General features: G+C 31.7%; 1 protein-coding gene across 8 annotated transcripts in view; it reads right to left on the bottom strand.

The window, feature by feature from the left end:
* Positions 1 to 1,646: 1,646 nt before the first annotated feature.
* LOC111412236 (peroxisomal (S)-2-hydroxy-acid oxidase GLO5-like) overlaps positions 1,647 to 14,748 on the bottom strand; it is a 37,710-nt gene continuing 24,608 nt past the window's right edge. For 3 of the 8 annotated variants that reach the window (XM_023043081.1, XM_023043082.1, XM_023043080.1), the window contains exons 11-12: positions 2,338 to 2,442; positions 1,647 to 2,094 (exon numbers count right to left, since the gene is read on the bottom strand). In XM_023043081.1, the coding sequence (XP_022898849.1) occupies positions 1,909 to 2,094; positions 2,338 to 2,442 (291 nt within the window). In that variant the 3' untranslated portion in view covers positions 1,647 to 1,908. The other 5 variants (XM_023043077.1, XM_023043076.1, XM_023043079.1 and 2 more) reach the window with 5 other exon arrangements.

The following is a 14,748-nucleotide window of genomic DNA, read 5'->3' on the forward strand; positions in this document are numbered from 1 at the left end:
ATGTAGAATCAAGAAAATTCAAGAAAAACAACTGCAAGAGAAATTTTTTTTTTAAACAAACTACAATGATCATCTCTAAAACAAGTGTTTTTTTATTAAAACAAAATTATTATATTTTTCGTCAAAGACACAAAGAAATGAAATCCTACATACATGAAATATTTGTCTTCATAAGATACCATTTTCTGTGATGTTAACTTCCCTATTCATGACAGCAGGGCCGGCCATAAAATTTTGGGTGCAATGTGTGACATTTTAAAGTGGTGCCCAACCCTTTAATGTAATTAAAAAATATATTCCAATAATATTATTTAATTGTAAAAATACGACATTTAAATATTTATTTATTTTTTTACACGTCGTTAATAAGAAAAGTACAAGTAAAGCTCAGAAACACCTCTCTAACTTCATTAATATCCATATGTGATCAATAAATAACCATCTAAGACACTAATCTCTTCATGCAAAGGTGGAAGAGAGGAAAATGGCGAAAACATAATTGGGGTTAGCTTTTCACTCTTCAATCTTTACTTTGTTCATTTAGATTTTAGGCTGCTTATTGTTTTGTTGAGTTGGTAATTGATTAATGAAGCTAATTGGACATTTAAGATTAGACTTGTAAAATAGGTAGTTTAAATTTTATTTTATTTTATTATTATTATTTTTCCCGAAAGCAAGATAGTTTAAAGTTTGAAAAATGAATTTTTTTTTTCAATAATGTGTTAAATTAAAAAATATTAACGTACTATAATTTTTTTAAGATCTTTTTTCATAAATTTTGTGTTCTTGAACTTAACAATAATAAAACATTTTAAATATATTATTTTACACACCTATATAAAATTTTTTTTTTGGTGGCCCTACAATGCTAAGATCATGTGCAACCGTTCAACTCGCACACCCTCAAGGTCGCTATGCACAACACTAACAAGTTGGCGAGGAAAATGGGCTCAATTTTCAAGTTTTCTATAATGAGGTAGCTTAAAAATGAGATGAAAAGTAAATGAGATTATCTGTCAAACTTGGCCAGCAACATATGACACAAGTCGAGTCACTGGTCTGGAGTCATCACAAATGTTACTTCGATTCCAATTAGATAATCATATTATTTGTCACGTAAATTCCAAGATCAATCTCTCAAAATTCTTCGAAGTTGGATGGCGAAGTGAATCTGCTATATAAGCAATTTAGTAGTTAAATAAAAACATCAATTAAGCAACTCAATCTCCAGATTTAAGGCTCATTTGTCATGCCTTTTGCTTTCTGTAAAAGAATTTTTGGAGAAAATTACTTTTTGTTTGAAAATTAATTTTTAAAAGAGCTTCCTATTCCAAAAGTGCTTTTAAAAGAAAACACATGAGCCAGTTTCCTCTGAAAGTTCTTCTAATCCAACGGAAATGCAACTTTTGGATCTCAAAAATTTTTAATTTTTCAAAAGTCATGCCAAATGATCCCTTAGTCTCCGCAAAATAACCTGTTCTTGATATCAGCTTCTCTTTTTCGCAATCCTTGGGTATCAACTGTAACACAAGGATGCTTGGTGACCAATGTCATGCTGGAACATCTAATTTAGAATAGTCATGTTGCAAAATCTTTAAGTAGGAATAAAGAAAGTAAAAAGAACTAAAAAAACAAGAAAAAGAATATGTCGTCCACAAATGAGATGACTTCACTGCTGGGTGTCCCTCTTATTATGAAACATATGTTTATCAATAGCAAAAGTCACTAAAGTAGTAAGGATTTTTGACATGAGAATTATCAGAGAAAAATCTCTCATGTCAAAAATTAGAGAGAAGATCGATTCCCAGTACATTATTCCGATGGATGATAACAATGTTCCATGCACTTCATGGGTCCAGAAAATACATCGGTTGTATGTGAAATGATGACAATACTCGATAAGACAATCTATAGCCTGGGTGCAACATGAGGGTTATCCCACGGAGTCACTACATGGGCACGAGTGATCTCCTTGATGGAGCGACAACCACTCAAAGCCATGGTCAGCTCAAGCTCATCGTGAAGCATCTGAAGTACTTTCCTTACACCTGCCTCACCATCAGCTGCTAATGAGAACAAAACCGGCCTTCCAATCTGTCAGTACCACAAATTTCAGTCTTCAGACAATGATTTTAACATTTGAATTTGATATTCCCTATAAGTAACTGCCAAGATTTGTACCATTTCAACAAGTTGGGGGACAGACATGATCACAATTTTCATGTGTTTCTAGAATAGGGTGTCGTAAAAGAAAAAGGTAAATGACATTAAATTGCTTATTGGAAGCCAATGCCTTGTGTATTAGCCAAGGTGGCAATTCAGCAAGAGTGTACTTACAAATACACCGGATGCTCCAAGGGCCAATGCTTTAAAAACGTCTGTTCCCCGTCTAACCCCACCGTCAAGAAAAACAGGCACTTTTCCCTGTACTGCTTTCACAACCTGCAAGTTTTCATATCACAATGCATTAAAAATTACAAGATATGATTTTAAGAACATGTGAAAGTGGGAAATAAGAGATGAGGGATGACGGAAAATTTATAGAGATTGATCAAAAAGTTGGATGTTTTTGTAAGTCACACAATTAATTACCAAAATAATTAGCTGTTACTTAATAATAATGTTAATGTTAAAACCAAAATTTCAGATAACGGAAATTTATGTAGAATTACTGTAGTGTGAAAGTTAGTAAAGAAACCTCTTCCAATGACATTATAGTTGCAGGGACATAATCAAGTTGTCGAGCCCCATGATTTGACACAATAACTCCAGCTGCTCCTGCTTGTACCACTAGTCTTGCTAAAAATATGAAAAGTACGTAGATTATACAAGATTATTAGGGAGTTGAGGAACAGGAAATACTGTAATCATTTGTATGGTACTACGCCTACCATCCTCGGCAGTTATCACACCCTTTACTAGAATTGGCAATCGAGTGATTGTCTGGAGCCACTTCACATCCTGCAAGGAATTCCCAAGAATATTGTTTGACACTTTTTCCCATTATTCAAGTAATGCAAAGAGAGCAACGGCAATTTTACCTTCCAGCTAAGAGATTGGTCAACTTGGTCAGCAACATATGAAGCGAGTCCAGAGTCATTGGTCTGCAGTCATCCCAATATTACTGTGATTAAAATAGATAATACATAAAAGAAATTTATTGTAAGATGTAATTTTAAGCTTATTCACCCTATCTATCTTTCCAAGATCCAATCCCTCAAAATTCTTCAAAGTCAAGTTGGATGGCAAAGCGAATCTGTTACATCAGCAAATTTAGTAGTTAAATAAAACATCAAGTAAGCAACTGAATCGCCAGTTTTGGTCTCCACAAAATCACCTGTTCTTGATATCAGCTTCTCTTCGTCCCAGTCTTGGGGTATCTACTGTAAGGACAATTGCCTTGAAACCAGCCCTTTCTGCCCTTTTCACAAGCTGTATGACAACATTCCTATCTTTGCAAACCTAATTAAAAGAAAAATATCTGTAATCAGCTGAAATTTATCCTTGATTCAGATGCTCATTTAATATACAGTGGCAATGAGATATAAAAACAGTGGCAAGATTTTTTTGCTACTGGCCAACACAATGAGAGAAGCATATAGCAATTGGATTAACAAACAAATGGAAGTGAAACTCACATAAAGTTGGAAAAATCGAATGCCAGGTCCTGTTGAGGCAATCTCTTCAACGCTGGAAGTACCCCATGAGGATAATGTCTGTAATATGAAATCATGAATCAATCAGTAGCTCAACAATAGTAATCATGTTCAAATCTCTACATATAACCAATAACAAATAACACAGCATGTAGAAAAGACAAAAATGAAGGTGAATAGAAATCCAAACCATGATGGTGCCAGCGGCTGATGCTGCTCTTGCTGTCGCGAGCTCTCCTGCATCAAAGTAACATTAGGTTTCAGAGAAGGAGTAAGAATCCCAATCAAAGGAGAAAGACTTCTGTAAAACAAGTTGTCAAAGACTAAGTTTAAATAAATTATTATGTATTCAATAGGGTAACTGAGCAAGCAAAGGTAGTTTAAATCTCGCCGCCACCTACTTGTAAAAATGGTAAGTGTCAGGCTTTGGATAAAAAATGAATCTGGCATGATGGGATTGGGGGAGGTGGGGGGGGGGGGGGGGTGTTAAGACTAAATCTAAATAAATAAACATGATTTCTATGTGACAGCTTACAATTTTAGATGAGATGGTTCACTACATGTCAACGATTGAGGACTGGTATCAATCAAAAACACAAAGAACCTAAGCACACTTCACACGTCAAATGCATCTTGTATGCATATCAGTTCAAGGAAATACATCTGGAAGTGTTTCCATCCATAAATTATGAGTTGCATCTCTACAACATGTTAAAGATTTCATATGTGAAAATACACAATATAAAAATCCATTGACGGTCAATTAAATTTTGTTGTCCCGGATCCCAGCAATTCAGGCATGCTAAATGCGTTAATTAGCTAGCTCTTAGAGTGAGCTCAAGAAGAGCTATATATACCTTCAGGGTGAGCCATTTTCTGCATAGCTGTTGGAGCGATCATTATGGGCATCGAGACCTTGAAGCCCAAGGTGGTTGTGGTTGTATCAATGCTGCTAACGTCAACTAGAATACGAGGCCGGAACCTACGTTAAATAAAGAATACAATTTTTAAAGGCAAACGATGAAAACACCTGAAAAAGAAGAGTAAACTCAAGAGCACATAACAAAAAGAGAAATTGGAAAAGATATTGATGATTCAATTGTATGCTAATTGAAGGAGGAGGCATATTACAGTATTCTAGAGAAAGCATTTCGATTCTCTTGGAGAGTCCATTGATCTTCCGCACCAGAGGCATAATAGTCATAAACCATCTTTGGTAGTTTCTCCCTTGCAATGGTCTCATACTCCATAACATTGGTAATCTCCATTTTCTTGAAAGTCATGGTAACCACACACCAAGAAAGTTCTAGCGTATCACTCAGATTCAATTAATGAATAACCAGTCTGCCGAAGAAAATTATTTTAGAAACTTCATTCATTTAGAGGTGAAGAAAATGTAAGATCATCTTGTATCAAGCAAGGAAATCATAAAGAGAGAGAAAAGGTAATCTACAAATTTAAATCAAAATTAGAGGCCAACACTAAACATCAAGATTAAAAAGTGTGAAAAGGGAGAGAATAGTTCAAAGTTCAAACTTGAAAACAAGTTCAAAATGATTTATGGCATGTCGAATCCTGTTTTGGGAAGATTGAATATCAGCTTTGTGTGGTTATGACAAGGAGTTTCGATCACATACGTACAAGAGCCTTGTACAGAGTCTTGCAGTTATATTAGGATCGGAGTAGCTCAATTTTTAATCCCCCTGTCTAGCCAATATTATACTTGTGTTCTAGATGTCCGCCATCTTGTGCAGTGGAGCTTTCAATATAGATTATCTCTAAATAAAAACTGGTTCTGTCGTTAATTTTGATATTTATAAATTTCTTGAATTTTCTGCTGCCCATAGACCAAATTAATTCTAAAGGTGATCACCAAAACTTCATTCAAATGTCAGTAATTTAACCAATTTATAACCTATTAGAAATACAAAACAAGCATAAAACTGTAAAATCACTCTCAGAAATCCGAATACTTTGCTTGAACCAAGACAAGTTCATATTAATCTAAAACGGAAAGTTGACGGAGTCCAGTGACCAATTTCATACGTCTTAAAAACCCAAGGAAAAAAAGGTATAACAAGAAATCAATTTATACAAAATCATACGCTCGCATATCTGAAAGAAACAAATATATTGGTAATCATATAAAACATCAAATTCGATAAGACCCAGGTGACAGAATGAAACGTGGACATCAAAAAGAGGTAAAATAAGCAGAACAAGAATGCAGAGTAAGAGAACAAACCCTTGAATGAGACGCTAAGCAAAGGGTTTCACGAGAAGAAAAAATATAATGAAAACAGATGCATCAATAAAATCAGAGTGAGACAAAGGAGCCAACCAGAGAAACAGAAGGAGAAATTAAGAATGGAGAGTGAGGACAAAACGGGGAGTGCGTCGGCAGCACCCTGAGGTTGGTGTCATACATTTGAAAAATCAATAAAAGTCACATTTGAAAAATCAATAAAAGTCTGGAATTTTTCAATCAATTAATTATACTCTCTCTTCCTTTATTTATTTATTGTTATTATTATTTATTTCTCTCTCAAGCTATTTGGCTGTAGATCAACTTCTAATCCTATTTTTGCAAAAAGCAATAACGTGTCAAAATAGCTTAGCCGCTTGGACCCGCAAATTCCCGGGCTGCTAGCAGGCCATGTTACGAGTCATCTGTAGAAGTTATGGATGGAATTGGGCTCATATTAAGTCACGTCATCACAAGTAATTTTTATTTTATTATTATTATTATTTTTTTTTTTTGACAAAGAAGTTTGCATATCCATAGTGAATTTTTAGATTACACTAAGGAAGGTCGATGGAGATTAAGGACTCCCCAACTATATATATAGAAAATAGGTTAGTATACGTTAAAGGAGGGAGCATAAACCTGACCTAATAAATGCAACATAGCAACAAATGACCCAAAAAAAGAAAAAAAGAAAAGGGAAATCGATAAATTGGAAAGTGCAACTTCCCATTCAAAGAAAGTAAAGGCAAAGAAGAACTAGTCTATAAACCTCTAAAGTTAAGCAATCCATATCCGTCAATTTGCACAAATGTCCTAATTTGTCGAGGTAAGTCAAATGGTCCATACTTTTCATAGCGACGTTGATTCCAACTCTATGCAGCAAGGGAGTCTACAATCTAGTTTCCCTCTATGTATATGTGAAAAATCATGTCTCCATCAAAGAAGATGATGTCTTTGATCCGTCTAAAAAATGTTCTCAATCATCCATGGTCCTCCACCCTTGGCGATGCAATGAATAGCCGTAGTCGAATCTGCCTCAACTCGATAGCATTTGTCGCCATTATCACATCTTCGGTCTAAGCTAGGGGTGATTGATGTTTGTTTTGAATAGTTTTTGACCAATTTTCAAATCAAACATATTAAGATTTGGAGTTCCTTTTCTACCTCAGTTAATCACCTACTTTATGTCTCGCTGATCTATGACTAATTCTTCTTCTTGGTCAAATCTCGTGCTCAATAAGGTACCGTTACCTTCTTCTCGGAGCTAGGCTAAAACTCATCGACATCGCCTCTCAGAACGATCATCTCCTATCGTCCTTTTGGCTTGCCATCTCTTTATCTCGAACCCCTCATGTATAAATTGGTCCATGTTTTTCATCTTTATTCAATATGTGATTTTAACCCATAACATACTTTTGCAAGACGGTGACTTGTTTGACCAAATTAATTTTGAAATTCGTGTGCTCATTTTTTGAGTCTTAATCTGATCGAATTACTCGTTTAAATGTAATGAGCTCTAATACCATTTTAGGATTTGGGAATATATCTTAAAATGTCAATCTTATTAAAAAGAGTAGACCAAACCATTGTAAATTAATCTATATTTTCATCTTGATTCGATATGAGATTCTTATCCCTTAACTAAACCCTTTAAAACATTTTGGAATTTTTCCGAATTAACCCAAAGCATTTCATTTTTAAACAAACCCAAACCAAACCAAATCAAATTTATTTATTTATTTTTTGTTTTTGTTTTTGTTCAGATTAGTTTCAAACAATGATTTACATGAATGACCATATTAGCATCGTTAATTCTTGCATTATAGAATAAATTAAAATGTATGGAACACACTTTTCCTTACTTCATTAAGCCTTTTAGATATTATATGAACAGGGGAACTTAAATCGGTACCAAAAGTAAAATTTGTCAATGTAAACCAAAAGATAGGGAAAATTTAGAATCCAGCCACAAGTCTCCAAAATATAAAATGTATGCAACAATTTGTATATACATATTCAAGAATACAATAGAGACTATATCTAAAACAAGCTAAAGAAGATGCATGGTTCAAAAGGGATATATAAACATATAAACATTTGCAAAACACAAAATGAATGGATCTAAATTATATAACTAAAATTCTATCTCTGGATGCTAACAAATTGAAAAGAAGCAGAGCCAACTATAAAATAAAATCATATCCAGGCTCAAAGGGGAACAGACTGACTTGACAGCACATAATTGGGTGTTTGTTATTTTTATTTTTAAAATAATCTAATTATATGTTGACATGTGTACACCTTATTTTTAAATCTATTTTTCAGCGTGTTGCATTATTCAAAAGCATAACACATACGAATGAGTACTCAATATATAAACTAAAATATTTCCAATCCTAAATTTATTATTATAAAGCAAGGGCTGTTGAGTGGACAGCCAGCTTGATGTTATCCAAGAAATAATTGAGAACATGGACACAATTATTGGCAGCCATACGGTTCTGGGTTATCGCTTTATAAATTTAGAGCTTGTTTGGGAGTGATTTTTCCTCAAAAAATTAATTTTTTTGATCGTTATTTCATTATTTCAGTCGTCATATTTGATTTCTTCTCTCACAGGTGAACCCCATTTTTTCCTAACGGTCGAAAAATAAATTCTTAAAATCACTCTCAAACAGGTTCTTAATATGTCTAAAACTGAAAAGTTGATGTGTCTTTATGGATCTAAAATTAATCAGTTCGATTTGATTTACGGTGTAAAATTGAATATAAATTAGTATCTCAAAAATCACATTTACATCTTCATTTACATTCCAATGGAATTACATTCAAAATTTACTCCAATAAGAAGATCTAAATTTACTTTTTGTTTCTTATAAATGTAAGAAAAAATATAAATTTATATATTTTATATTTTTTGTTGAAAAATGCAATTTGTATTTTCTTTATATCTCATTTGGAGAGGTTCTCACTCAATTTGAAGATCTACATCACAATAAATTGAAATGTAATTAACCATAAAATAACTAAACTCTCTCTTTCTGTGAAACTGAGAGAATGGGGGATTGGGTTCGTAGATTTAGGTGGGGTAGGGTAAGTGGTATTGGGGATGAGTTGGATCAATTTATGATTTTAGAAGTTAAAAAAATAAATAAAATGAATTTGGACCTTTAAATTAATTTAATGATTGATTCATACTATTTGAAAAAAAAAATTGCATTCTTAAACAGTAATTTAACATCTTTCAATTACACATTTTTTAATAAAATAATGTTAGACACAAATCCAAAATTTTTCTTATTTTTTAACCATACATTTCCCATTATTACACTATTCAAGAATGGATTTTTATGAAGATAATGTGGCTCAAATAATAATAATAATAACAACAACAACAGCAATTTTTATTAAATAAAATATTCAAAGTTAAAATAATAATAATCTAAAACATTCAAATGTTTAGATTAAGTCCATGTCTGTTCAGGATTAAAAATTCGATTTTAATTTAAATTAAAATCAACGATTAATTTTAATCATATACTTCATGAAATTCACAACTTTTTAATTGCACAATTCATCAACTTTTTTATAAAAATCTGATTTTAATCATTACTAAATAGGGGCAGAATTTATTTTTCTAGAATTCTTTGTTTTTTTAAATAGAAAATCAACAACGATCTATCAATCTGCTTTAGAACTTCTTTTTCGATAAACACTATGACTAATTCATTCAATCTTTTTTTTGACATTGTAGAACAAAACTAAAATTTTATCAACGTCAATTTTTAGAAGTTTCTATCAACATATACAAGTGCGACTAGCATATCAGTACTATTATATAAACAATCCGCCATACATTTGGAAAACAACAGTTATTTTTGTATAGTCGAAAACTTTGATCACATTTTTGGTATCTTTGACAAACAATTCTAACAATTAGCAGCTCGGAAAATAAAGTTATGCCTATCAATATCCTAATCCTTGTCATGCTTAAATATTTATTATTATTTTTTTTTTCCAAGCTTATGACATGAACACTTTAAACAATAATCACCTGCAATTTACTATTTTTTTTTTAAATCAAACAGAAACTCAAAAGTATTTTCATATTTTTAAAATTGTTAAATGCTTAACCTAAGTGAATAATGAGCTTAATCAACTATAAATAATAAATAATAAACTCTAAAAGATTTTTTTAGCATAATATTTTATCTCAATATTCTCATTTTGATAAAAGTGCTTCTTTCTATGGATAATGCTCTTGAACAATAATTTCTTTAGAAGTAATATTGTTAGATTTAAATTCGGTTTTCCTATATGTTCCAAAAATTAAATAAATGTTTTCAAGTTACTAATAATAGCACCAATGTCTATCCTCGTTTTATAACAATTTTCTTACATGTTAGTAGTAAACAATATATTGTACGAAATGATGACGACATAAAAAAATTCAAAATTATAATGTAAAAAGATAAGTTTTTTAACATCTTTAAATGCCTAATGTCATCATACGTTTCCACTAAGGTACCGTTTGATAGCCCTCGAACTTGAAAAATAAATTTCATTTTCCATCTTTTAAGTGTGTTTGATGGCAAAAAATTGGCATGGAATTCATTTTCCACTTCTTGCCTCACGTGATGGCTTTTCTAGCTTTTTAGTGAATTGCAATTCCCACCAAATAGGTGGAAATTGCTTTTCCAACTTTTTTTTTTGTTGCAAATTTTTTTTTTTTTGGGACAATGAAAACAAATTCTAAAAATAATTGTAAAGAAGAATATCTCTTAAATTGACAATTTCAATGTAAAATAAAGTCAAACGAACACTAAAATATAGATGATTTTTGGTTTTGCTGGATTTTATTTATTTATTTATTATTATTATTATTATTATTATTTTTGCAATGAAAACAAATTCTATAAACAATTGTAAAAGAAGATATCTCTTAAATTGACAAATTTCATGAAAAACAAAGACAAACGAACACCAAAAGACACTTTAATTTCAACATTTTCTAGGTGGAAAATTATATCAATTAAACACTATTAATTGACAATTGCCAAGAAAACAATTTCTAGACAATTCAATTCCCTGAAATTCGTTTTCTTTCCACCTAAGTTTCATCTTTACAATTAAACGGATCCTAAGTGTTTTAAAGCAATTATTATTTTTGACAATATAAATTTAACCTTTATACAAAAAATTATCATATCATACAATATAAGAATGTAAAACTTTTTTTTTTTAAATATTTTTTATTATTTATATTTATATATATAAAATAAATTTTTTTAATGCTCTCAATAAAGCGAGATTTTAAGCGATCGTCAATTCCGTCTATAATTTGGGCCGGAATTGAGTTCAGGTTATTATAGCCTTGAAAACTTGAAGGTTTTGTTCTAAATAGCATAGAAATCTTTCAAGTATGTGGTCAATCTCACCATATATGATCAAGTTAGAATATTGACTTCAATTAAACTAAACTTCGGGTTTGACTTTTGGTTAACCAGCTGACTTTGGTCAACTTTGACCAAATAATATCTGCTACCTTAAGATTTCAATTATTTTTTATAATTAAGTCATTAAACTTTATCAGAGCTACCAAAGGAAACAAATTAGACCTATATAAATTAAGTTTATAATTGAACACATGTTATTCGATTTGACATGTTTTAGTCAACTATTCGCCTGTGCTTATTCCACTAAAGGCCCAACGCTAATCTCCTTAATGTATAAAATCACAGAAGCAATATGATTTCTATTGTCTACAATTAAGTTTTCTTGACTTGCTATCTTAATTCATCATCCATGTCGAACATCAAATAATAAGCGTTGAGCTAGATTGACTATTTTACCAACACTAATTATTTTCTCACGGAAGGTAATATTTTCTTTAATGGTTTCTTTGCGATTAAATTATATTTGATAGTTAGTCCGTCGTCAAATACTGAGTTTAACAATAAAGCATACTCTTTTACTCTTTGAATTGGGCAATATATTTTGAACGTGAATAATGTTTTACTACTCGTTTACTTTTGATTCCTAAAATACTGAGGCACTTGACTCGATAATTATATATCACTATTGGCACATCAAAGACCTAGAGTTTGCGAATAGCAATTAGGTAAATTATAAAACAGTTAAAGTCGATTTTTATTCTCTTTAACACGATTATGCATTAGAATTAAAACCTTACACAAACTAATCAAGTCCAATACACTTCTCGATATACAAAGTGCACCAATGTCACTATTCTCGAGACCTTTCATCACGATCAAGGCAAACCACACACTCTAATTGATAGAGTTGCAATTTTTACAGCTTGTGCAGAACAAAGTGTCAACCTCTTATTCTACAGTTATGAACAATTAATTTCTCGGTCAATATATAAAATATTGTCTTCCTTATTAACCATTCTATATTATATTTCACTTAGCAATCGAAGACATGGTATACACATGCTTAAAGTATAACGTAACTCCCTTTTATCAAAATAAATAAAAACATATTATTATTTAATTACATTAGAAATATTTATCATGTTATACTAAGATTTTAATACTTAGAGCATTTTCAATAGATTATTTAAACATGAGATGCTCATTATTTTAAAGAAGCAACCCTTAAAATTATATTCCAATAAACTCTTTAAATTAACATTTTAATTTAGGGGGTAAGTTTGACTCTTTAAATTTGGAGAGTCAAATCCACTCTCTATAATAAATGCATTCAAAATATTTCAATTTTAAATATAGGAAGATAATAAAATAATATAGAGAAAAATTAGTTAAAATAAAAAAGAGAGAGCAAAATAATAAATATTTTTTTGAAGTAGTAAAATTGAGTATTAAATATAAAGAACCTGTTAGAATACTTCAAAATTTCCACTCTCTAAATTTATAGATATTATCTAAATTATAGAATATACTTTTAAAACATAGAGTCTCATAAAAATACTCTTAACGACTACCACAGTTGGATGCCAACCCTACACCTACGCCCACCCCCAGTTCCCAACCTGAACTAATCCAAATTTTATTGAAGCTCAAGTTAGCCTAACTGATCTGTCATACAACTTTAATAGTTTGATATGTGGCCTGATTTTATGTGACAATGAATTAATGAAAGTGCACAACTTTTTATAGGTAACCGAAGTAAAATTTCACTTTTTCAAGATTCTTTTACCTCATCCGTTTAATTTACAAGTTATTTTCTTATATTCAGTAGATATAGATGACAAAAGTACCCATCAAACTTGATATCCATAAGAAACGAGGCGGGATTACCCTCTTAATTAGGTAATCGGATTGGGTAAGGGACGGAAAATTTCGCCCCATGGTTAGTATGGCTAATAGGGGTTCCGCTCCGTCCTCGTTTTATTTTTATGAAGAATTTAATACTTTAAATATAAAAATTTCATGAAATTTCATTAATTCTAATAGAAGATGTCAACTAAGATTCTCTTGATGTATACTCTCCCCCATTATCCGTGTATAGGCACCGAATCTTATTTTTGACTTCTCTTTCTATTTTATCTTCAAACTCCTTAAATCTTATAAATGTCTTGTATTTTTCTTTCATGAAGAAAACCCAAAGGTACCTTGAGAAGTCATCTATAAATTTCACCATGTAGCACATCCCTCGATTTGATGGTTACTTGATAGGTCTAAACACATCAGAGTGTATCATCCCAGTGGTTTCTTTACTCTGTAACTTGACTCCTGATATGGTAGTTGATGTTCATTATCGTAGTGACAGCCAGCACATACTATGTCATCTTTGATTTCGAATTGAGGGAGACTCTTGAGCATCGACTTCTTCATAATTACCTTCAGCTTCTAATAACTCACATGTCCTAGTCTTGCATGTCATAAATCTGATGTCTCATTCTTTTGTGTTTTATCTACATATGCAAACTCTGCTGATATTACGTAGACTGACTCTAATCTCCGTTCCTCCATTATTGGTGTACCTGAAATTTTGATATACCTTGATATCTTTCAATTCAAATAGAATATAGTTACCTAATGACATCAACTGCACCATTGATAGGAGATTTTTCTTCATGCCTAGCACATGATAGACGTCTTGTAACTACATATGACTAGGACTAAAGTGAGGCGTGGTAACAGTCTTACCAATGTGAGCTATTGGTAATCTTGAATTGTTGGCAGTTATTGCCATTCGACTTTTTTTGTACTCTGTTGTATTTATCTGTCATGTCAGAATTGACAATTCAATCATTTTCATAATTTATTTGTCTAGGAAGTATCAACGCTAGTGCCGATTCTTCTTCAGAGGCTTGACTGCATTCCTTCCCTTGAGTTTGTTCTGCGAATGATGCTATAGCATCCCACTCTTCTTCACCATTATATTTTTCTTGTTCATTAGAGGCAATATTACCTTTTATTGGTCTTTTCTTGAATCGATGATCTCTGTCATAATTGCCTCATTTTCCTCGTACAAGGCACGAATGATTATTTCGTTGAAATTTCTTGGACGGCTGACTTCTCTTGTCACAACTTTGTTTGGCTCCCCTTATCGCAGAACTTACTTCATGTTTACTTTTCTTTTAATTCTTTATTATTTTGTTGATGGGGTCGACCTCTTGTTTTATAACTATAAAGTGTTTCTTCCTCTTCTTTCTTTATTGAGACCCCTAATATTTGCCTAATTAAAGCTTCTTGATCGGCCAACAAAATTTCAAGATTAACTAATGAAGGTTGCTCTAACCAATCTTGTATTGCGACAATGAAACTTCGAAATTTGGGTCTCTATTCATGTATAATTCTTCTCATTCGAGACCCTGAAATCTTACTTAAAGCATATAACTTTGAAATTTCACGA

This window comes from Olea europaea, chromosome 16, assembly GCF_002742605.1.
Source record: "Olea europaea var. sylvestris chromosome 16, O_europaea_v1, whole genome shotgun sequence".
Classification (NCBI taxonomy): domain Eukaryota; kingdom Viridiplantae; phylum Streptophyta; class Magnoliopsida; order Lamiales; family Oleaceae; genus Olea; species Olea europaea.